Source organism: Pseudomyrmex gracilis, unplaced genomic scaffold (genome assembly GCF_002006095.1).
Source record: "Pseudomyrmex gracilis isolate BER0280 unplaced genomic scaffold, ASM200609v1 scaffold_93, whole genome shotgun sequence".
NCBI lineage: Eukaryota > Metazoa > Arthropoda > Insecta > Hymenoptera > Formicidae > Pseudomyrmex > Pseudomyrmex gracilis.
The window spans coordinates 64,639-89,968 of NW_018020677.1; the positions used below are offsets into that span (position 1 = coordinate 64,639).

Sequence of the window (25,330 nt, forward strand, 5' to 3'; positions counted from 1 at the left end):
GAGAAAGAAGCGAGAAGAGGGAGAAAAGAGAAAGAGAAAGAGAGAAAGAGAGAGAGGGAGGGAGAGAAGATCCCATGAGGATGTGATGCTCGGGGGGGTGCGCGGGGTGAATGTAAAGGGGTCCTCCGTACTCCCGGAGGTGGAATGACTGGGGAAGGGGTCAGCACGAACGAGGGGGCAGCAGCACAGAGGAAGGGGGGGCGATAGTTGGGGGGGAGGCCCGCAGGCCGGCCTGCGGCTCCGGATTCAGTATCCCCGGAGCGACCGAGTCGTGTACCCCGTGCAGGTTGCTGCGTTTCTGTGCTCCAGCGTGAACTCACGACACAGTGATACACACACACACACACACACGCACATAGAGATATATGTATACACACACACACGTGCGAGAAGCACAATTGTGTACATTTATACACATTTGTACACGCCGGCTACTAAACGGTTGCGTGTCCACTACACACATAAATACGCACACACACACATACCCAAAGGTGTGCTCCATCCACACGCGCGAATACGTTTCGCACGTACGCCGGACACGTGCACACACCTGTTCGCCGCGCGTTCCCGCCGCGGTACACGAGCGGAGAACGATTGGCTCCACTCGCGGACACTTCGAAACGCACGTTGCGCCGAGTGTCACTTGTCCCGCGACACCGGCTGTGCCCGAATATCTTTTTCCCACAAGAATCTCGAGAGAGAGAGAGAGAGAGAGAGATTCGCCTTTACGAGAAGGACCTGAGTATAACGTTTCGTTCGTGTGAGTGAAAAACGGTGCGCGGCGAGTTCTCACGGCGATAAGCAAGAGTTTAGTCTGGGTGCGCGCTCGGGGTTTTCGGTGAAGATTTATTTCTTCCACATTGCGGGTGCTTCCATGTGGGAATGGACGTGCGTCTCACGGAATTGTCTGACGGATTAAACTTGAAGTCGTCGTCGTCTTTCATGTTCTACAATCCGCCTGTGGATTAGAGAGAATCGAGAAAATCGGCGTGAAAATCGGCGTCAGTGAACCACACAAGCAATCACACGCTCGAAAACAAAAGCAAGAGATATCGTATCCGCGACATTTGCTTCGTAATTGCGAAATCGATTGTGTTTTACGAACAAAAAACTCATCGAATCGTTTGTACGTGAAAACACGTGCTGTGGACGGACTGCGGCGACTTGTGCGAGAAAAGCAGGTGGCGAGGCCGAGAGCGCGCGCGATCATCATCATCATCAACACTTTCGTCGGGCTTTCGCGCGTGATCGCTTTCTCTCGCCGATGAATTCGCAGCCGCCGACGGCGACTCGATCTTCTTCGATCCCGGTGAAACGAGGAACTCGCGAAACGTGCGCGCGAAGCGTAATCGCTCGCGATTAGTCTAGCAAAAGAATTCGAACGCTGCAAACTATAGCGTCGGCGAGTGTAAATCGCAAAGAGAACGAAGAACATACACACTGGAATAAAGAGGAGAAGCAAAACCGTGTCACGGCGATACGACAGCTTGCGGAGTGTGTTCGAGCGAAAGGTACCTGTCGCGTCGCAAGAGTCGGAGACGCCGCATATGCGAGCCTCCACCTGTGCCGCGTCGAGCGTCGCTTCTCCTCGAGAAACGCGGGCCCGCGCGCTCGAGGCTCTGCTCCGAAGATTCAAGGATTCTTTGTGAAAAACAAACGGTGGAGGAACGTGAATTCTTTTTGCTCCGAAGTGTCTTCACGAGTGTTCAGTGTAGAGAGCGGAGAGAGAAATAAAGAGAGAAAGAGAAAGAGGAAAAGAGATATTTTCGCGCAGTGGATATTTTCGGTGTTGGTGCTGCGGTGTGCAGTGTGCCGATAATAGCAATCGATAATATTCGGTGAGAGTGGTGAGAGAGATAGAAAGAGAGAAAAAGAGAGCACAAAGGATACGCATATATATATATAAGTGAAGAAACGGCGAAGAATCGCTCGCGAGGGGAGCGGCCGGGAAGCAGCCGGGGATTATCGGTGATATGCGGTAGTCGAGGGGATTCCCCAGGGAGAGACATGAGGGCGGTCGCCACCTACGTCCTGTTCCTCGCCCACTTTGTACAGGTACACACGCTTGTAATTCTAAACATTTTCCACGACTCGCATTGGTTCATTGCACTTAACTCGGAGAAATAGTTGTACAGTTTTTTTTTATATTTAATAGAAGTGTTTTTTTATATTTCTCATTAGATGCGAGTAGAATTTCGCGTAGTATTGACTGTATACACATTATCTTAAAAATATATGTTAACAAATATATTGTAATGAAATTTCAAACAAAGCATCTGATGATAAATATTGAATAAGTTTTGAACTCAGCAAACAACATTAATAGATGCGCGACCTTTGTGCGACTAACTACAAACTCATGTTTGGTCACTAACGTACAAAAACAAATATATATATATAGAAGAAGAGTAAATTTAAGATAAAATACGACTTTGTATTTGACTCATGTGTTAAAATAACTCTCGATTAGCTTGCACCAGCTGACTCGGTAACATAAAGTCGATAGCTACTGCAGCGTCTCTCTTTCACCAGCAGACATTTAGTCGGCATTTAAGAGCCGATAAAAAGCACAGCGTGCGAGAAGATCGCGGGTGCTATTTATACTCGCAATCAGTGCACCTTTTCATCCCAAGTATTTTTCGCGATTGTTGAGAGAAATGCGGGTCAAAAATTACATCGCGAAATTATCGTCGCGCACAAACGCGCGATCGATCGCTCAACTAACCGTGTTTTTGAACGAGTCGATTCGAGTCGTGAAAAATGTCCCGTTCCTTGTTCGCCGACAACACAAGTGAGATCAAGAGGAAAAAAGTCAACGCGGTGATATTCGAACAGGTGATGCAAGCGCGCGGTGCAACGTGCATACATACGTGCCCCGCGGCATGTGCCATTCGCGAAAATAAACAGTTGCGACGCAGGCGCGGCCATTACAATGCGTTTGTGCGCGATTATAAGCTTAAACTTCTCGTTATTACATCCATTGCAAGCGGGATACTTGTTTTTTTTTTTTTTTTTTTTTTTATCAAACTTGTATAGATTGATATATAAGTTGCAACTGCAGTTCTATTCGCAAGTTTATCCGACGATTTTTATAATCCCAAAAAGAGATAACGATTAATTTTACAACAAGACACAGATTACGAAAACGGTCGCTGTGTTATTTGACATTTTTTTTGACACAAGTGCGAAAAATTAAATTAGTTTTCGCGTTCCTCGTCCGGGGACGAGGGTCAACGCCACAATTGCTAACAATTGCGATATTTACACACCGAACTATATTTCACTTATATTGAATATAATAACGTAGCAGCACCTGTGAGCGAGTCTCGTTATTAGTATGATTTAAACAAGGTCTGCCGGTATATACGCGCGCCACGGTGCTGTTGCGTATCGGAAGTTAATTTGCAAGACAGTGCAACGAGATTTCCATACCGGGACCATTATAGATCACCGCGATCTCAGCGTATAGCGCTGCGCGCTCCTTTCGAGAGAGCTCGCAGTTTCCCCGCTTGTTGTTGCATCATCACAAGGTGCTATCGTGCGTGATGCAGCATCTGCAACGCGAGGCCGTTCTCACGTACGTGCTTTGATCTCAGGAGTCTATCTTTCTCTCTTCCGCGTTGCAAAGTGATCAATAATAATATAATAAAGTCGCGTACATATATATATATATATATATAGATAGAAATAATACAAAATTATTGATGTTATTCTATTTCTGCGCTCATGTTCAGCACGTCACATGCGCGAAATAATGGATACGCCATCAGATAACTTGTCTAATGTCACTGATGCTCGAAGGTTAACTGATTGAAAAGATTAATGCATGCGAGCAAAAATATCGACGTGTGAAAAACGATTATAAGTTTTTACGTTGAAGTAAAATTAGCGCAACGCACAATCTGCTGTTAAACGAAACGATTAGATAATGAGACAGAAAATCAGTAATGGTTAATTCAAATGCGGTTTATTCTGTTATCTGCGATCTGAAATGTCGACGCGAATCGAACAACATTTTCACCCCTTCGTTACTTTCTCGTGCTGAAAGCTACAGACGTAAACGATATTTCAATTTAATTTAATTTAATTCTGGTTTTTTAATTTTTATTTTTGAATCTTCAATCAAACGATATAAATAATTAATCAATTCTCACGAAGAAAAAGCAGCTTCTAGCTATTTTTCCAGAGAATAATCAGCAAGAGAAACTGTGACACATCTCGAGTATACTAAGAATCGATTGGAAATGCGATTGAGTTTCATCACAGCAGCGAAAACTTCGATTCCGTATCGACGATCGGAATTCGCTTCTAATTAATCAGCGTCTTGACGGCGGCACTTCATGTTTGTCCTCGTAATTGTTGCCGTTTTTATGTATATATATCGTGCCGTGGCATGTAACATGTCGCCGGACGCACCTACTGTCTCTCAGAACTCGTGGCTCTCCCGCGAGTTGCACAAGGATAGGAGGGCCGCGTTACATCCTTCTCCGTGTTCTCAGCCACACGGGAGAGATACATACTTACGGTTTAAGTACGGCTTTTTTGCGGATGTTGTCCCCGTCACTCGCGCTTTGTAATTTTCTTAGCCTGTATTATGCAGCACAGTCTCTGCTACTGTCTTTGTCCAGAAATGCACCTCGCGGCGCATTCGCTATTTACAGCAAATTTAAATTCCTCCTCGCCACTACAAATAATCTCTAGATTTTTTAACCAACATTTTACATTTCTGTGAGAATTAATTTCTTAATTTGTTAATCTTAAATTACACGCTTATGTTTTTGTTCGTGCGCGGTCTTGTTTTTTTTTTTTTTTTATCATTATTGCCGCTTGTACTTCGTTAAAAATACATTGTTAATATTAACGTCAGACTTTGACGCCGCGTATGCCCGCGGGCAACGCTTCTCTTTGCATGAATTAAAATATAATTAAAATATAATTGTTCGGTCTTCCATCGTGCTCCGGAAGCGCGTCGAGATGTGTGCGCGGAATTTTAGCAGCCTATTGTTGCAGACACGTATGTGAACTTGCGGGCCTTATCAATTCATTTAAAGGGCATTGAATTTTCGGAGTCGCTCGTGAACTTTGAGACAAGAAAAACGAGCGAAATAAAATTTCCGAAGAGAGATGTTTCTCAAAGTTTCGCATTTTTCTAGGAAAACAACGCAAGGTGTTGAAACAAAAAAAAAAAAAAAAAAAAAAAAAAAAACAGAAAAAATACACACAAACTTGTCTTACAGCCATCTCGCCATTTCGCCACGATATAACCTCGGGAAACAACAGCAATCACGCGAAAATGATTAAATTATAAATATCAAATGTAAATTGCCGGGTTAAAGTCCGATGCGTGTGTTCGCTTCGGCGAGGCGAGGAAGAAAGCAAGGCAAATCCACGCTTCCGTAACGATCGACAATTTCGGTCCAAGCCGACGAATAATGGGAGCTTAGGAGCCGGAGCGTTGCTGCCTCGCTCCGACCCGGAGTTACCGGGGGTCACCTCCTCTTCTGGCCCTCTCTCTTATAAACGACTTTCGAAGAACGGGCCGCGGGTAGAAAAGAGGGTTCCCGCGCCGTTCGTCGTTTTCTCTCGACGATTTCGACCTAGTGCAATTAAGTGCTGCCGCCGCCGCCGCCGCCGCCGCCGCCGCCGCAACCGCTGCTGTTGTTGCTGCAGCACCACGTTGTTGCTCTTTTTCAATTACTGCTCGAATGGAATTACGTTGTAAGGCGCGATGCCCGATGCCGAAAAAAACGTTTCGAAAGTGGTCCAACCATTCGGAGGATCGCAAATTTGTATCCCCCTTCTGCGTGTCGTCCTGTGCATTTTTCCGCGTGTGTTCCATTTTAATATAAAAAAAAAAAAAGAAAACAATGTAGTTTTACGCTCCGCGATTCGTGTGAGTATTTCAGCGAGAGATCGGCCGCATACGCAAAAAAAGACACACAACAGAAAAAAGAACTTTCCTGAGAAAGAGAATTTTGCCGTTCGCACGGTTGCGATTTGCAAAGCAATTACTTCTGTGCGATTTCTTGCGCGATTCTCGAGACTCAAGTTGGCATTTCCTCCACGGCGATCGATGAGTTTGTTTGATCGAAGTATCAAATCGGAAGTAGGTACTCGCGATTTTTTTTTTTTTTTACGCTCGTAATAAGAAACAATTATATAGTGTTTCTACACACATTAACGCAGAAGAAATCGAATTCGCAATTTAATAGCTGCATTTAATTAAAAAATAAAGACAAAACTAAATCCGATGCAGAAATCCGAGCCCAGATCCGATTACCAGATTTTATATCTTGCGTGACAATACAATTTGCATTTCTACGATTTGACCTTCGGATTTCTTCACGCAATCGTTGCGCGACCAAACGAGAGAGATATACTTTTATCTTCGATGCGAGTCGCGCGGCGTGCAATCGCGGCTAATCGACTTCGGGCCGTCTGATTAAAGACGATTTCACGGGAAGCTTGCGGCCTTGCGAGTCGGAAGGTGTTGATGCGGCCTGACTAACGAATATGCGGGAACCGTCGGAGACTGACGTGGCTTTCTCTCTCCTCTCTCTCTCCTCTCTCTCTCTCTCTCTCTCTCTCTCTCTCATTGCGATTTTCCGCGACGAAGATTTCGCGGGGCGGGGAGAACGAACCGGACGGTGCGTGTTTCGACGTGAGAGAAAGAGACGGAATTCAGTCTATTAAGCTTGAAATTGCACGAGGCCTCCGACAATTATCGTAAACCCCCGTTATGGACGCCCGGGATGCTGAGATCGATCTCCGCCAGTCGTCTGCATACATACGCAGGCAGATCCGCGGCGGGATGCGCCTGAGATTCGCCTCGGCGAATCCTTTATCGGCGATGATAATTCATCGCGCGTTCTCCCATCTCCGCCGCGGCTTAATTATCCGCTGAACGTGCCGCGGACTCTTCGCTCGGCTCTCGTCGTTTAATACGAGAAACGCAGTTTCTCTGCAGTTGCAGACCGATTTAGAGCGCGATCGCCGTTAAGTGCATCAGCGCGATCTTTCCTGTTCTCAAACGGCCGGCAGCGACATGCTATTTCTCCTCCCCCTTTCTCCCTCCCCCCTTCCCATACTCCCTTTGCATTACCACCACTATTATTGTTATTATTATATACTCATTTTATATCGACGATTCAGTCGCTCTCTTAGAGTAGATGTTTAATGCTCCGATCGAGACTTGGCGATTACGTTATTACCGCACACGCAAATACGCGTTACGTAACTGTGTTATTACTCTCACCGATGTTTATTTGAACATTATAATAATCTCTCGGCTCTCTTCTGCGGTGTACTCGAAGATCAGTCTCGTAATTGCCGCGATTTTGCAAAACCGATACTTTACACATTTATCATGACGATCTCACGTATATGTATTACACACAAAGCGCCGAAGACGTAATAGCTATCAGATTAATAAACAGCGCCGTTGCGGTAATTAACAAGTAGCGATTCGAACAGTAGCGACTAACCACAGAAGAAGCAATTTTCTTCACACTTGTTAAAAAAACAGTCGAGGCGAGGCATTTTCAACTTTTCCGGCATGCTCGCCGATTTCAACAGAAAAACTTTCCATCGGGAAATATTTTTATCTCTCCATCAAAGAAAATCCATCCATCGCGTGAAACCGTATACCGCGTGTATGTGTATATAAATATTTTGTTTCGCGAACTTGCGCCGCGGCAATTTTCTCGCGCAATTTTTGTTGTTTGGTTCTTCGCCTTCAACAAGAGTCTCCCTCGGTCTCTCTCTCTCTCTCTCTCTCTCTCTCTCTCTCTCTCTCTCTCTCTGTCTCTCTCTCTTTTCCACGGGTGAAGTTTCGCGCGACGACGTGAGTCGAGTGTAATTAATCGCGCGTGATTGATTAACTCGCGGAATCTCAGAACGGGATTATTTCGAGCACAATCGGGCTAATCGCACGCTTTAATTCCGGCGCGCCTCTCTCGTTCGGCGCGGTCCGCGCGTTCAAGAAGAGGCTGAGAGATCAGGTCCATCCGTAATTACACGCCTCACGCGAATCACGAGCTTCCTCGCGGCGGTTATTTCCCTTCGACGATATTTCGAGACGCGGCTAATTAACGTAAGCTCGTTAAAATCGATCTATCGCGCGACTTAATTAAAATTTACGGTACGCGTTTTTCTTCAGAAGAACGACAGATAGCTGCTCGGCTTCTTCCGCATGACAAGCGCGAGACAAAGCAAGCGCGAAACAACACACGCCCTCACGCCGCTCGCGCTTCTCGCTCGACGACGAGAGACGAGGACTTGTTAAGTCGGCGCCTCCTTCCGCTTTCGTCCTGGGAACCGATCCGGAGCTTCTCTCGCGCATCTTTCTCTCTCTCGTTTTTTCCTCTTCCAACGTTCCGTGTCTATCAGCGTGGCCAATTATCGGCGTCAGAAGGAGGACGAGCAGGAATGCTCGGCGGTCGAAAGTGAAAACGACGCTTAACGAAGGAGGATACGCTCGCGAGGATTGGCGGGGATCCTTCTGTCGCTTCTCGATTTATACCGCGTAAAAGAACGAAGAAACGAGTAAAAGAAATCGTTTCGACGACGTTTGCCCGATCGAGAGAAAAGTCCCAGAAGAAAGTCAAACAAAATATTAATTCCCAGAGAGAACGGAGCAGCAAAGAGGAAGACGGAAATAACGAACGCGGAACGCGATGATGGCAGGGTCGCAAATCGGGGAAACAGCTTCGGGGCAGAAGAAGCGCCTTCCGCGCGCGGAGAGAGTCAGTTTTCTTCGCGGCGAAGAAGCGCGAGGCGAGGAGGTTGAGGAAAAAGTGCAGAAGGAGAGGAGAGAGAAGAGGAGAAGAGAAGACGAAGAGATGAAAACAGAAAGCGGGCGCGCACAGCAGCCAGCAACACCGGAGTCGGGGCCCGGGTTAAAGCGAAGCGTTTAGCCGGCGGTCACGCGAATCCTCTATAAAAATCAGCCCCGAGGCGGAGAAGAGGCCGAAGCCTCGGCGAATGCTCGGCAGATAGACAGATAATGCGGTCTGGTGGCGTTGCCCCGCGTGGCGTGCCCTGGTGCGGCGTGGCGCTGACTTCTCTCGCCCGATACCCCATGGACCGCGGCGGCGCGGCGCACAGGTGCGTGCCTGCGAGTCCTTTTTTCCGTCAAGCCGCCGGTATACCGAAGGCGACGAAGAGAAGAGAAGAGAAGGGAAAGGAAGAGAGGAGGCCGAACTGCCGAAGCGAGGCTGGTTGGTCTGCGCGGAGAACGGAGAGATCTTTTACGAGTTCGTGGAAACGAGCTCGCGGATGCTCCTCACGAGTTTCGAAACGCCGCCGAGCGGTAATGGGGCACCATGATACGGCGCGCGATGGGAACTGCCGATGCACGTGATCGCGCGTAATATTAAATTTGCAACCTCTTTGCGGAATGAATTATATATATATATCTGTTTGTTTCTTTTTATCGCCTCGAATATGGGAAACTGGATCTTGTTGATAGATGACAAAAAAGAAGTCTCTCTCTCTCTCTCATATTCCTCGAAGGCGGTCGACTCCATTCAACGTGATTACCGAGACGGTTCTCTTCTTTCGGTGACTGGCACGGTTTCTTTGGGTTCATGTTAATCGGATTTTCTTGGTCGACCGTCTCCGTTATCCGATCGAAAACCTGTAAGAAGAACGAGCTCGAAAGAAGAAGAGTTCGCCGGTGTGCGGGAACGGCGCGAATACCACTCGTCTCTCGAGAAGAAAGACGCGTTTTTTTTTCTCGCAGAGAAGACTCTCTTCTGTGCTTCATTGGTCGTCCTCCCCTCTCCGGGTTCTTGTTTTCTTGTTCCCTCCTTCTTCCCGCCGATGACACGGCCGTGCACAAAAGAGTAACGATCTCATGGACGTCGGCAGGTGTGACCGGTGAAACTTTGTAGCGGCCTATTAACAGTTACTCCATTTCAAATTTCAAGAGACATCTGAAGCTTTGAAATGTGCGCATGTACGTTCGTTTTATATTTTTTGCGGAAATATAACAACTGTGTGACACAATATCCCTGCGTGCGAGACTAATAAATTATCGAGCGCTTGTAACGTATATTCTCTCTCTCTCTCTCTCTTTCTCAAGTCGAAATTATCCAAGTCATCTGAGAATTATACAGTAATTATCTCGTCAAAGAAGAACTTTCCTTTGCCTCATCTCGAATGTGCGCCTAGGCCGTGCTCGCGCGCGCGCGCGCGTCTTGCGTGTTACGTATCGCGCCCACGTGAACGAGCACACGCGACAGAAATATGCGTCGCGAAGCTCTACGGACCCGGTCGTTTAGAAGAACGACGTAGCGGGATTTATCGTCGGCAGTTTGTTTCGTTGGAGAAAATTTCAATAATGAGACTATCTGAAATTCAAACGGGGATGAGGAGCCGTCCCCTTCCGTGCCGCCGTCGAGCTGCTCATTTTCGTGTTCAGTGAACTCGAGCGCTTGCGCGCCACCGCTCGATTATGATTAAGTGCGCGCGCCTTAACGCCCAAGTCGCTCCCCATCAACGACGGGGAGCGACGTTTCTCCTTTTAATTTATTATCGCGCGCCTCCTCGCCCTCCACTCGATTTGCACGGCGTAATCGCTCCTTCCTCCACCGGCCACTGTCGCGCGTACTTACACAACGTGTAATCGGGAATAATCGTTCTCGTAATCTATAGTCCGTTGATTAGAGACCGCGGGCGCCGCTTTCTTTCCGCAACGCGACGATCCTTTTGCGATCCGTTGGCGCCCCCGGGGCTGTCCGGTTGATTGTTTTTACACTTTTCGAGTTACCGCGCGCTAGAAGCGACCGCAAAATAAAAATCGTCGAGAGAGAGAGAGAGAGACGAGACGCGATTTATTTATGAAGCCAACACGGTCTCGGAATTCGAAGAGTTATACGATCGCCGGGTCGTAATTAATTCGAGCGATTCGGAAGATACAAATCTGAGAGAGTTTTTTAAAGAATTATGTTTTACTCGATAATTTATTTTCGCTCTCTTACACGCGAAAAGTCACCGAATTGAGTTGCGTTTGCTGACTCGGAATTAATAGCGCAGGACGCGAGAACAGATTTCCTTTCTCGCGGGAGGAGAGAAATGTATCGCACGATAATCGCTCGAGTGGAATGACGGGATCGTTATTGAGATCTTATCGAGGGCTGTGTGTATACTTATTAGTTAATAGAACGAAACCGATATATCTGCCTGGGTTTGAACGGAACGAACGGATATACCTTGTGTGACGGTGTGCGTTTCGAGTCACGAAACATTCGACTCGACTCACACCTGTTCCCGTCGCGTTTGGGGTCTACGATTCGCAAGCAGATACGAGACGATCAGGCTGAAAGAGGCTGTAGACCGATCTCGTGGTGCAGCCTTCGATCGGGTTTCGCTGCTCTTTGACTGGGGGACTTAACAAAAGCTCATCGATGGCGATCTGCCGTTTTATGCGGCGACGACAAGTTTCCCATGGATCCTCTCTCCCATGGCGAACACGATACACCCACGCATCGATCGCATCGGTTTGAGATCGCGCTCGAGAAAGCAACGCGTGCATATAAGCGGTACATTCGTGAAGAAAAAATTATTTTTCTCGTAAATCTCAGCGATGAGCCTTTTCTCAGGTAGAAGGAAACCAACAGTTTTGTGATTTTTGTATAATTATTTATTTTTTAATTGCCCTCGAAAATCAAGACACGCTCGTGAAAGTATATACGTAATCTTCGCCGCTAAGCGAAACGATCTGTTAAAATGTTAATTAATTACGTATCTTTCATATATATATATATTACTTGAGTTTTTGGTCGATAGATGGAACGTCTCTTTTGAACGCGGTTTGGTTTTTTTTTATACGAGTGAATCGAATTAATTTAAGTTGCAAAAAGAGATGTGAATTACTTCAAGATACATTATTTTTCCGCGCGATTATTAATAATCTCATTGTTAATCACATCTCGTCTTTTTATATTCTCTCTTCTATTGAGTAAAAATGTTAATAGAAATATTCATTCAGGAGATGATTCGGGTTCCGATCGTCTCGCCCACTATACAACGCGATGATAAAAAGGATTAAAAAAAAAACAATGGGGATCCGCGAAACTTCCCACACACACGCGCGCGCGCGCGCAAAGTACAACTTTTTAATTATTTCGGTAATTTGTGGCCGAGATCCACGGTTAGAGGCAGTCTGGCAACCTTGCCGATGGGGTTCAGCGAGCGGGTAGCAAATAATATTAAGTATAGGTCTTCGTACCTCTCTCGGCGGGAGTGGGAGAGGGAGATATATGGGCCTAAGCCCCCGTGGTACTGGGGCAAAGCATAAGCCTGTAAAACGCGAGCGAGAGCGCGAACATGCGAAGATACAAGCGAGCGCGCAGAGCGCAGAAACGAGACGTACAATACGAGTCGACAGACACAAACATACACACACACACACACACACACACATACACATCCGGACACGATTCGTCCGTGCAGATTCTACGGTATAAAATTAAATGGTGTTCGGTAGGTCTATTTCACTCGGGCAGGTAGCGGCCACCGGTAATTACTACCTACGACTTGGGAGCTCAGAGATAAAATGAAAGGCCCGGACGATTTTCGAAGCCGAAATCGCGTCAGTCGCCGATGCTTGACGTTGTGTTGCCGTTCTGTTTCTCTCTTCCCGCCAATTCTTCTTCTCGTCCTTTCTTTCTGTATATATATATTTATATATATATATGTATGTATATATATATACTCACTGCAATTCTCCGAGTGAAAAATCGTGCGATCGATCGCGCCACTTTGCCTCGCGCAATCTGTCTGATGATTGGTGAGATATAAAAGGATGATAAACAATATATATAATTTTCATTATTTTATTATTTATTAGCTCGCGCGCTTGCGTAATCAATTTTGCGAAATTATTGCATCCCGTTCCGTCTCGATTTTTCGTTTTCTCTACTTACGTTTTCTCTCTAAACGTATCGATTATTATTTGCGCGAGATAGAAATCGCTCGTTGTTTTGAAAACAACGTGAATTATCGCGCTAATTCAACCGGTCAATTTACGAAGACCCGCTTTGCCCCCCGCTTTCCAATTAGCGTTGACATTTGACGACAAAATTTATAGGGACACTTTCGACGATGAAGACTCTCCCGCTGCGACGGACGGTAGCGGCGCGGGGTAATCGCAATTAACGGTTTACATAACTATACAAGCACAAGCTGTAATTACGCATTTGCATAATTACATATATTCTGCGCACGTCTCCGTTTTCCGCTTAAGTCCACCCCTAATGAGATCAACGATAGCAATCGATGTGATTAACACACTTTCTGCACTTATAATCGTATACATATATATATATATATATATATTTTTTTTTTAATCTGCTTATTATCGTTGATGATTATCACGCTTTTAAGTTGGGGTGCGTATCGAGTGGAGATTTCCATAATCTCTATGTTTAAAACAATATTACATTTTACATTTACACTGTTATTTAATACATCGGTGGTAAAAAGTAAACAAAAAACTTTATACGTACTTACTGCGACTCGATTGCTTGTTTGAGCGAAAGAAAAATCGCGCGACTATATATATATATACGCAGGTCTTTTCGAAAGCGGCAGCGGTTCTGCTTTTTCGCGCGGATCGGCAAATGAGTTTCCTCGGAAGAGGGTTTTAGAACAAAGGAAGGAGGAAGACGCGCGGCTCTCCGGAGAAGACACGGTAGAGTCGCTCCTCAGTATGCGTTCCGCGGGCGTTTTTTTTTTTTCGGCCGGTCGGGCGAATTATTCGTACTCCGGCCGGCGCGAGTTCCACGGGAGTGTATATAAAAGTAGGCGCACCGAGGTATGGCTCGCTGCACCTTGGCTATGCGGAAAGGAAAGGAAGACTCTTCTTCTCTCCGACTCGAACCGACCGTCTCGCGAGCGGACGAGCGCATACACACACAGACACACGTGTGCACCCGCTATAATATACGTGCGCACACCGAAGGCCATCACTCCGCCCGTCTTGTGCACGTGCACACGAGCACGTAGAGACGTGGAACAAGTGTGTAGCTGGTTACCAAGGTGTGTTACATCGCTGTAACGATACGCGACGAGGCTAAAATGTCCGCGAAAGCGATGTAACTTCACGTATCCGAGAAATCAATCTTCTCTCCCCGGAGCTTTGAAACCGATTACATCTCCGTCCTCGATGTCTGTTTTCCGATTTGGCCCGTGGGAACTTCGCGGGAGCTTACACACTTGAACACCGTCTGTCTGTTCGTAAAAAAACCGGGGGTTTCCTTCGATTTCGTCATTGGGACAGACAATAACAGCGCGCATGATTGGAGAATCTCGGTTTTCGATGTAAAATTACGAAAACCAATTTAAAGGACAATGGAGTTATTACAATGCGTGCGTAATGTGTGGTTAGGAAAGGGTATGAACTTTCAACCTAACAACCGCGAAAGCGAACGTCGTCGTCGACGGCGAAATACGAAAGAAATAATCGCTGCGAGGAGAAAGAGAAGGCGCGGTGTGCGCCAGGATGGGGAAGTGGTCGCTAATACGAGGTGTCCACCTTTATTACACCTCGACAGCCCCGGGGAACTTCAATTATCGTTGGGTGGCGGTCGACTCCGACCATGTGGGAAAATACTGGAGATAGAGAGACTCGACACTGGGTCGTGTCTCCTTCCAACGGTGAACGTCGAGGGGCTTGTCGTGATCGCGAGCTGCACAAACTCGAAGATCGAAGATCCGACGTTTTATATTAAAATAAATAAACAATCGTTTCTCGAGAGATAAAATTTTAAAAATTGTCTTGAAAATCTTCTTCGTTCTATTCTATAATATTATTCAGAATTGCGTGTGTCTAGTATTATCCCAGCATTACCATGTTAAAATATTGAAACGTCAATGCGTCACGTTTTTCAACCCCCTCTCATGCCGAAATGCGGCCTGAGACATTCCGGTCGCGTCCGCGAGCGTTTCTTCTGAAACAGCATCTCCGCGAGAGAGACTTCGTAAGCGCGCGCCCATCTGCGACTCCACCGAAGAGGCTCTTCCGCGTCGGCTAACTTAAAACATCTCCAGCTCGCTCGTCGTCCGGGCAATTTCTCGCCGGCACGTGAGCGGACTGTGCAAAGTTTGCGGAGCGCGCGTTTGCAAACGCTCGCGCGATATAGAGAGAAAGAGAAGAAGAGCCTCTTTGGACCCGCGCACGGAGGCAGGAGGTTACCGGCGAAGCCGAGAAAGCCTCCAGAATAAGTATGCTCGGCTAATAAAACGCGTACGCGAGTCGTTACACACGGCGTTCGCTTTCCAAACAAACGCGCACGGAAACTCTCGCGCGGCGAGATTTATCGTCGTCCGTCGTCGTAAACGAGCAACAAAAAGCGCGATGACAACGCGCGAACGTTGAGGAAACACCGTCGATTTTTTTAAGTCCGGACCCGATCTCCGAGATACGTACTTGGGTGAAAAGCCACCAAGCTGCTTTATCAGCAGTTGCTGCTGCTGCTGCCGCTGCCGTGCGTTAATAGATGTGCATCACGCCGCGGGAATAGTTATTACTACTGTCGAATAGGTCAGGCTAACACGAGAATAAATCGGGAGAGTAAGAGAGAGAGAGAGAGAGAGAAAGACAGACGGCGCGATGGGATTGTATACGCGAGGCCGTGCTTCGTGGCCAACATTTTGATCGTAAAGCACAAAGTGCTGGTTGAAACGAGCCTCTCAAGCATTTTGTGCGGACAGAATTGGAATCTATGAAGAAAATTACTACGCTGTAAAACATCGCAAAACGTGTTGATACTGTTGTTAGAAATTCAATTAATTTGATAAAATAATATAAGCGCACAATGTTGTTCTTAACATGTCGTATACAAATAATTAAATTGTATAACAATTTGATATTACAAATAATTTCTTTACAGTTTCCAATTGTATGTTTAATTTTTTTTTATTTAGAAAAATTCTCAATATTTTTTTTTCCTTATGTACCTTTTGCGCGAACGTCAATAAAAAAAAACAATTTAAATATTATGTACTCAATCATTTTGTTTGTAAATTGTTTGGTTTACGCAACGTTTTCGCAGAAACAAAAACTGGCTGATTCATTTCTTTCCTCTTTTGTTTTCTTTTTTTTTTTTTTTTGTTTTTTTGTTTTTTAACGATTTCTTCAAATCACCTCAAGTGCACGTTTTTGCCGCGCATATCATTACGTCAGTCAAAAGCACGAAATTACGCGGCTTGTAACCTACGCGCGCGAGTTTCTATACGCGCGCGCGCATTGTTCGGACGTACACACAAAAGATCCGATTCATTACGAACTCCATTATGTGTTATCGCCACGTTCTTTCTTTCGTCCCGCGCGATTATTATCGCGTAAAAAACGTAATCGTCACGCGAACGATTGTGCGAGACGGTTAGCTTCTCAATTATTCCCCGTCCGATTTTATCTCGAACATATCTCTCGAAACGAAGAGCCCGCGGGAGCTCCGGACCCCGTTGAAATGTCACTCGCGAGACGGGCTTATATAACGTATGAGAAGGAAGCGCGCGCGTTATGGAAAGCAAAGGCCAGCAGACGATCCTTCGCGCTTTCTACCTTCGATCTTACTTGTACCGCAATTACGTACGCTCGTGCATGCATGCAACACACGCGCGTGTTTCTACAAACTACTAATGCTAAATATATATATATATATATATATAAATAACCCCCGTCACACTTGCAAAACGTACGATATTCAATTCGTGTTTCTCTTTAGGCGCGTATTGAAGTACGACAAAATCACTTTCTCGAGGAAGAGATTTGTGCACACGGACTTGTTCCACTTACGTTGCGTTATTTTACTGAAGTTTCTTATAAATTGATCTGTGAGATTCATCGAAGAAAAAAGTTGTATTTTATAAACTTCTAATTTTTTGTAAATTACTTAATGCTTCTATCAAAAAATAATTGTTAGGCTTTTTTGACGAACTAAACTGCAACTTTGAATTTGCAAGAAACGTCTGATAAAGTGTATCTCGACTTGCATCTATCATTGGCATTAAGCCGCCGACGTGTGTTCTTTATCTGCATATGGGGAACGCAGGTGCGCAAGGAGAAGGCGAGGAAAAGGTAATCGCTCACTGTACTTACGCAGAATGTGCGATGCGTATCGCGCGTAACGGCACGCGGTGTTGGCGCGGCGGGTTCGAAAATTGCCCGGCCGCGATTGCAGTTTCGAAACTGCTTCGATTTCTTTCCCGAGATTGGCCCGAAGCTGCTGCATCGGCTGGTTGCTGTTGCATTCGGCGTATTTGCCCCGAGGCCCGTCGTATTTCTTTCTCTCTCTCTCTCTCTCTCTCTCTCTATCTCTCTCCCGAAACGTTAACACGAGACTTCCGTTTCCACGATACGCAATAATGAACGCAAACCCCGAGGCTTTTCAGGTTCCCGTGTGGCTGCTGGAACACAGAAGTTGTAACCGAAAAAGCCTTTCACAAGGAAGCGGCGTTTTTATTCTCCCCTCCTCTCACTTTTCCCGTTCATAACATTTTCCATAAATTTCGCGATTTGTACTTACGTAATAATCCTCGGCGAGTTAATGAGCAACGAGTAATTTCATGACGCGCACAACGAGTCGCGTTGCGCAATGCGTTACTTGTTGAATATTGAAAAACAACAAATCAGAATTTAGGAAGTAGTTCCGCGCAAAGTGTTCGTTCAACTTGTTACGTGATTGCGATAATTATATCGTCACGGTAATGGAATAAGATAATAACGTTGTCGTGTCGAAAAATAATCTGTCAGTTCCTGAAGACATTTTTTTCATGTTTGCTGTTGCAGGCGATAACCGCGGGTGGATACTTCGAGGTGCAGATCCTCTCGCTGACGAACAACAGGGGCACTCTGGTGGACGGTAGGTGTTGCGGCGGGGGAGGCGGGGATCGAAAAGAAGAATTTCCACCCTGCGCGACGCCCTGCTCGACGGCCTTCTGGCTCTGCCTCAAAGAGTACCAGTCAAACGTCACCGCCATCGGCTCCTGTAGCTTCGGCAACGTATCTAGTCACGCTCTCGGCCTGAATACTTTCACCCTCACCGACCCTGTCACCCTGCAACTGCACTTCACTTTCCGATGGGTGGTAAGTTTCTTGGCAATTGCGTTTTAGATGTATATTTCTTCTGAATAGCCATATTATAAATAATAACGAGTTTCTTCTATTCGTGTTACGGAAATTTGTTACACACACGTATTTTATTTTTAATTTATACAAGCACACGTCTATCAGTTATAATATTATTTTATTATTTGCATAATGTCGACGCGACGAATGTCAAACGATTAAATACGCGTCAAGAAAATACGTGGTTGAAAAGGTTCGAGACAGACACGCGGCATCACCTAATATCCGTGAGAACGCGAACGTCGACTGAAAATCCTAACCGGTCGCCGGTTACGTGTCGCTTACGTACGAGCAGAGAGGCGACGAGGACTTTAATTCGATGTCCCGCGATTAATAATCGCCGTTACGGTGTATATATATACGGGACCGTAATTTTGTTTGGTCACCGGCACACAATGGCGGCCGTGAACGGGGACGCGGTCGGAGACGAAACGTGTGAGGATAAAGTCGTAACGAGGGGACGACACATTCGGACTCACGGATCGACCGGCAACCGAATCATTTATCATCGACGTCGTGACGCGACGCCGACAAGAAACGGCGGCGACGTTTCATTAGCGACGCGCCGCCTTCTGGGAATACAAATGTGTGCGCGCGTTTGTAGGTCTATATACGTAAATAAAAAAGAAAAAAAAAATCTCTCTTTCGAGTTCCCATTCTCGAAATCGCCGAAACACCCGGCCGAGTGTGAATCGCGAACACGCCGTTTGTTTCGCAACGCGCGCTAACGAACGCGCCCGAAGTAAGAAAGTCGTGCGCGTTCTCGTAACTCGCCGCGTAATATCGCCGTTCGGGCGAATCGCCGCGAATTTCTAGCGCCGACTCCTTTGTGAGGCGGACGGGCGAGAGAGTTATCGAATCCGCGCGCCGAGGGATTTCCGGTCCGCTGGTCTCCCATCCGCGCGAGTCATTGCGTAGAATTCCAGTTTGGTTCCAGTCGCTTGGCAACTCCTCTCCATCCAGTGAGGTTCCTCTCTCTTTCTTCCTCTCGCTTTTTTCTCTCCCGCTGCGCGCTCTTCTCCGTCGATGAACTCTCCTCGCGGCAGCGAAATTTTTGCGATCGTTTCACCCACGTTGTGAATTCAACCCCCGTCGCGTTTCTTCTGTTAGCGTCGGTTCGCTCGATCGTGAAACAAATTTTACACGCGAATTGTGTGCGCACTCGCGACCGAAGTATCGCACCTGAATCTCTCACAAAGTGAGTTTCAAAATTTGTTTCTCACATTTATCGCGAATCAAATAACACATCTCCGTATTTTTGATAATCGCAATATTGCGTAAAACTTATTCTGATATCTATCGTCGTCAGAGTATTTACCGTATATAACATCGCGCTACGAAACGCGTTCTCGTTCTTCTCGACATTTCGAAGAAATGTTTGGTCGGTAGTCAATTAGTAACGTGCAACCTACGACTCGAGCATCGTCGTCGTCGTCGTCGTCGTCGTCGTCGTCGTCTTCGTCGTCACCATCGTCGACTAACGTAATTACAGTATAATGCGCGAGCGATTTTTTTCGAGGGGACCCAAACAGTCCTCTCGAATGAACGTTGAAGTGTGCACGCAGGCGTGCCCTCTCGCGAGCCGGTTATACACACACAAGACCCCATCGAGAGAGTGCCTCCTTCAGATGACGATGGGTCCGCTGGGTGCCTGACGGGGTCCCACGAAGGGCACGCATTCGAAAAAGAAAAAAAAAACCGCACCCGTGTACATGCGCTCCGCGTCCTCGTGGATTGTTTGAAGAAGCCAGTCTTTCTGTTTGTATATTTCATAACTCGCTCGCGGGTATATCTCCCGACAAGAGGACCTCATCGCGACAAAGGGGACCTCTCTACGGGGTCCTGTTTTCTCTGTTTTTTCTCGTCTCTCTTCCTCTCTCTCTCTCTTTCTCCTCTCTCGAAGCACTCGTCGAGCAACATAAACAGAAACCCTTAAATTGCTTCCTTTTCGTCGAATGGAAGAGATTTTTCTTCTCGTCTTTTTTTTTTTTTTTTTCGACGCACTACCTTCGATCGTTTAGCGCTTCGCCGGTCTAATTCAATTATGGCGCCGCTCTGTGGTGCGCGTAATAGAAGAAGAATTACGTGTAGGAAGCGCGTACACACGTGGGTGCGCGAAGAGAGAAAGAGTGTGTAGACAAGTTCGTGCGCGGCGAGAGAGAACCGTAGAAGATAGAGAGAGAGAGAGAGAGAGAGAAAAGGAGGGAGAGGAGAGTCAGAGATAAAAGCCCGGATGCCTCGGTATCTGCGAACGCGCTGGTATATGTACCTACGTATATTTACGTCGTGTAATAACTACAAAACTGTTTTCGCGTCTGTGCCACGAAAAACGGTAAACCGCCTGACTTTCATCGCTCTTCCGCGGATAATGCCGTCATTATCGTCTCCGTTGATTGAATACGGTGTATATAATCTCGTCGGCAGGAGCTGACGCGCGAGTGAGCGGTGAACGCTCCTATCTCTCTCTCTCTCTCTCTTTCTCTCGCGCAAACTTCTGAATGCCACCTGCGTTTAGCGGTTGGGAAAATATCCGCGAGAGAGTCCTCTTCTTGACAATGTAAATCCTACCCGATTCTCTCATCAGTGAGCCCGCGGATTTTCAACCTCGGACGCAGTTTTTGTTTTTGCGCAGCGCTCCGAAATCGGAAAATAATTCGAAAATGATCTTCACCGAGCGCCGCGTGTGTCGGTTTAAACTTTCGTCTCTCTCGATTAGACGCAACACGGGATTTCGAACGTTCAAAGCTGATTATCGCACAATATGACGTGTGTTCGTTCGCGTGAAACGCACATCAGAAAATCTCAATTAACGTTTGCGTTTCGGACACGAAGGCTTCGCTCTCCGTACGTCGCAACTTTCGATAGGTTACATATACGCGGATGTATCGCCGGCAAATCGCACGGGAGTTTTCTAATAGCGACCTAGTTTACGCGAACGTGATGCGGTCGCGATAGAGCACAGCCTCCCCGCAACGTTGTAATCGTCGTCGTCGTCGTCGTCGTCGTCGACTTTCCCCGCTTCTAATTTCAATATATCGATGTAAAGAAGGAACACACGGGAAGGGATAAGCATCTCTTCTTCTCTTTCTCTCGGTAGTGGCATAATAGCACGGAAAGCGATCGAGGAGATGAGAGTATATGTACTGGCTTTTGCACAATCCTCCTCGGAGGATTGTATGCATCTTCGAGCGCGGCACCGTTTTGCGTCTCCTTTCTCCGATCAAACGTCTCTCTCCTCACGTGACTCGATGTTCCTCCTCCTCCACCTCCTCCTTCTTCTTCTTCTTCTTCTTCTTCTTTTCTCATTCTTACACGCGAATTGTTCTCTCATCCTCTTCTCTCCGAGGAAACCCGTAACCTCGTTCGTTCCCGAGATAATTTCTCTCCGACGTTCGACCGTTGCCGATGCGACTCTATGAACTCGCCTGCATATATACGATTCGCATGCGACGGCGCGCACGTATATATGCGACTTGTCAGCTCGTTTTGTATGCGCCGGCACGCACGGCCGGCCGCTATGTCGAACGCGCTGGAACACACACAGACTCTCGCACAATGTCTCCAATCTGGGCGCCACTATGAATGGCGACAACGTCACGAGACGCCGGATTTTCTACGTGGATGTTGCAACGGTCGTCTAAAAATAGTGCGCATATGTTAGACAAATTTTCTCTCAAGGCTCTCTGATTAAAAAATTGTGCTCGAAAAAGCTAGTCTTTGTGGCAAATTCACGTATGTGCGAGAATCATTTCAATTACAAGAGATTTCAAATCGAGGAAATTGCTTCTTAAGTGTGGCGCACGCGAATTTATTACGAGAGCAAAAAAAAAAAAAAAAAAGAAAAGCCCGCGCGTCCAGATTGGAGTTGGAAATCGTGTCTATATGGCGCGTTCAATCTCCTTTCTCCGAACGCGTGATTAATCCCGACAATCGTAGTTTTCGTGGATAATAGACGTCTAATGATAAACGATGTTCGACCGAGTCGGCATTCATTACGGAAGGCGACGGCCGACGGCCCAAGGAGCACGCGGCGGGGCACGCGGAACCGGTGGAACGAAAATGAAGGAGTCCGCTCGAAGACGCGTCGTCGCGAACGCCGCGGGGTTTTTCGAGCGACGTGAGTCAGTGATCCAAACAGGTGTACATCCGCGTCTCGAAAACGGGCCCCGTGGTCTTTCTCATAAAGCGTTTTCCCATTCTCGCCAATGCTCTTCCCCCGTTCTCCTTTCAACATACCGTGGTGCGGCCCGAAACTACCGCTATTCCGAGCTCCGAGAATCGATCTCTTTTTTTTTTTTTTTTCGTTTCATTCTTTATTCTTACGTAAAGCCTGAAATTTGCATTTGAACCACGCCATGGTTTATCTTTCAAACACGTAGTCTTCAGACATACCTATATGCGAAGATATAAAGAACATTATATTCATCTCGCATTTTTGTGTCTGTTGAAAAATAATTAAACAAAAAAAAAAAAAAGAGAAATAAAATAAAACGAAACCAGCTTGGCAGGGAAATTATTAAATGCCTGTGTAATTATATATTGTGGCAACAATGATCTTTTTCGTATAACTCTTGTAGACTCTTAGTTTTATTTTCCCCGTTTCGCAGACGCCGCTCGCTAGAAGACGCCGGTATGCAGTGCGCGCGCTTTTAATAGCATCATGAATAAACCCGCGCGCTAAGCCCGCGAGCGGCACCTACGGTTGTTCAAATATATTAGCGCCGTTAATACGCGATGCTAACGCGAATAATGAATAACGCTCGCGGGAATTTACATCTCTCGGCGGCCGTTCGCGTCGTGTCGCGCTTCCCTACGTGTCCGCGCGCATCGTGCGTGCTTTTTTTTTTCTAATCTCGCGCGCAGCGTAAATTGCGCCATTTCGAATGCGGAAGCCCTGAGCGATTTGTCAAAACTTCCGCGCAAACCGGTTATCGAGCAGAAGATCCCGTGCAACGAACCGAAATTGCTCTCTTTGCGCTTCTCATCGCCCGCGGGGGTTACAATCACGAGGCGCATCGTCGTCGTCCCGCGAGAGAAAGAGAGGTGAGAGATTTACGTTCGCGCGCGAATTAAAGATCTCCTGATTGCCGATCGGTTCAGGCCGATCGACTGTCTGCCGACGAGGACAATTTCTCTCGAATGAAAGTTAACGATCGCGGCACCAACACCCGTCTGTGTGCTCCCACGCGCCGGCATTAATCTTAATTCCATTAACGTAATCACCGCGCGCTGCTGATACAAAATGACTCGCGCGATGATTTGTCATCGGCATAGACGCGCGGAGAGAAATTTTTTTTTTCATCTTCGTCGTTATTAGAATTATTCCTCACGGTGCGAGCGCGAATGTGACTTATTTATGCATAGATCGCTTCCTCAAAGTGACACCGGTGATAAATAAAGAGAGACGCAAAAAGTAGAAAGGGAAGAGGAAATTATTATATTATGTATAGACGAAGTAGAGAGATGATAAAATCTATCTCTCTCCGCGATCTCTAAATAAGGTGCAACGATGAAGGTTGTACAACAGTAAATTTAACGATTCAGCGGCTATTGCAAATTAGAATACGGTTCCTCTCGTGCGCGGTTCAACGCGTTCTCATCGAAGCGAGATCCGCGGAGAGAATGCATAAATCGCCCGTTTAAAACGCGGAAGCGCAACCAATTTGTCGAAAATCTTAAACCGGTCCCGAAATTGCTCTCTTTACGTGATCGCCCGGGGAGGAATGCAATCACAGTGTATGTGTATGTGTATATGTGTGTGTGCGTGTGTGTGTGATTCTTTCTTCTCTTCCCGCACGCACTCACCCGCGAGATTTACCACTCGACTGTTTATATTATTGTGTATGCAGCTGCGGGCGCGCGTGTCGGCGGCGCAAACACAGGCAGGTGCACAATGCGACAAAAGACAAGGGGAGAGGGGAAGAAGATTGTCGCCACGCTTTGGGCGACGCACCTTCGTCTCGAAGTATCTTCTCGTCCGTGGGGGGCTCAACGGAGCTAACGCGCGGAGGAAGCGGTGGGGCCCCGGGGCCCTCTCCTTTGGGGCCGGTCGTGTGTGAACCCGCTGCGCGAAGCGCATACCAAACTCGTCTCTCTCTCTCTCTCTCTTTCTCTCTGTTTCTTTCTTTCTTCGTTCCCTGTTTCTCCTTTCTCTCGGAAGGCTATCAAGACCGTACGGACGATCTTTGGTGGTGTCTTGATTCGCGTTTTCTCTCGGACGCCGCAAGCTTTAATTCGTCGTTTCTACGAATACTCGTAAAAGACGTGCAGGTAAAAAAGATTTACAGTCAGAACAGATCCCGCGGTTTTTTCGTTGACGACTTATTTTTTCAGTTCAAAGCCCTCTAGGAATGGCGACGACGATTTTCGAATACTGTGATTTTTATTCCGAGCTTCGCTCCACCATCACGCGGTGTATCACGTCTAATCACTTCTTCGACAACGACGACGACGACGACGACGTGTATTAAGAAATGCATCCATTACAATGTCAGTCTCGCCCAGTCAGTTCGTGTGCGCGCTCGACGTAAAGTACTTTCGCGGTGTAAACGTGGTCGAGCGGAAAAGGTCTAGGCGAGTATATTTAATGCGAGGCACACACAGGCGCGAGAGTCTCCCGACTCGCGTTTATATTATGCAGGTAACGCGCAAGTAACCAGCGCGCTACCAGCGCGCGATCATCAGCATCGCTGTCCGCAGTAGACTACGACGTTTCCACTTTGGTTCTTCCGAGCGAGAAGAAGGCGCGCCGCGCACTTGGCCTTGTGCCCTCGCGAGAAGTAGTGAAACGCCCTCCTCTTGCGTGAACGAGCACCTCTTCATCGTTCTGCACGGAGACGACGACGACGACGACGAAGACGACGACGGACGTCCGTCCGTCCCTGCTCTCCTCGCTGCTCTTTTTCGTCTTTTTCTCTCATTCTCGATCTTCCTCTCCCGCGAGCAGTCTTCCCGCAGTTCTGGGTACGCCGCGAGATTTATTAGCTACCCGGCTAATTGGGAAGCGGGGACAGCCGCCGGGATTCCAGAACGGAGATTTCCGCCGCCGAAGGGAATGCGCTACCGAGAGAGAGAGAGAGAGAGAGAGAAAGAGAGAAGCGATGCAACGCGCGACGACGCAACCGGATGGGAATCTCTCTCGGACCACGAACCGGAATCGCAAGAGAGAAACATCCTTCGCCGCGCACCACCACC

The 25,330-nt window shown here is 47.1% G+C and overlaps 1 protein-coding gene across 2 annotated transcripts in view; it reads left to right on the plus strand.

Annotated features, from left to right (window-relative positions):
• The first annotated feature begins 261 nt into the window (after positions 1-261).
• LOC109855600 (protein jagged-1-like) overlaps positions 262-25,330 on the plus strand; it is a 40,673-nt gene continuing 15,604 nt past the window's right edge. For both annotated transcript variants that reach the window (XM_020430044.1, XM_020430045.1), the window contains exons 1-2: positions 262-2,055; positions 17,798-18,094. In XM_020430044.1, the coding sequence (XP_020285633.1) occupies positions 2,008-2,055; positions 17,798-18,094 (345 nt within the window). In that variant the 5' untranslated portion in view covers positions 262-2,007. The remainder of the gene's footprint in view (positions 2,056-17,797; positions 18,095-25,330) is intronic.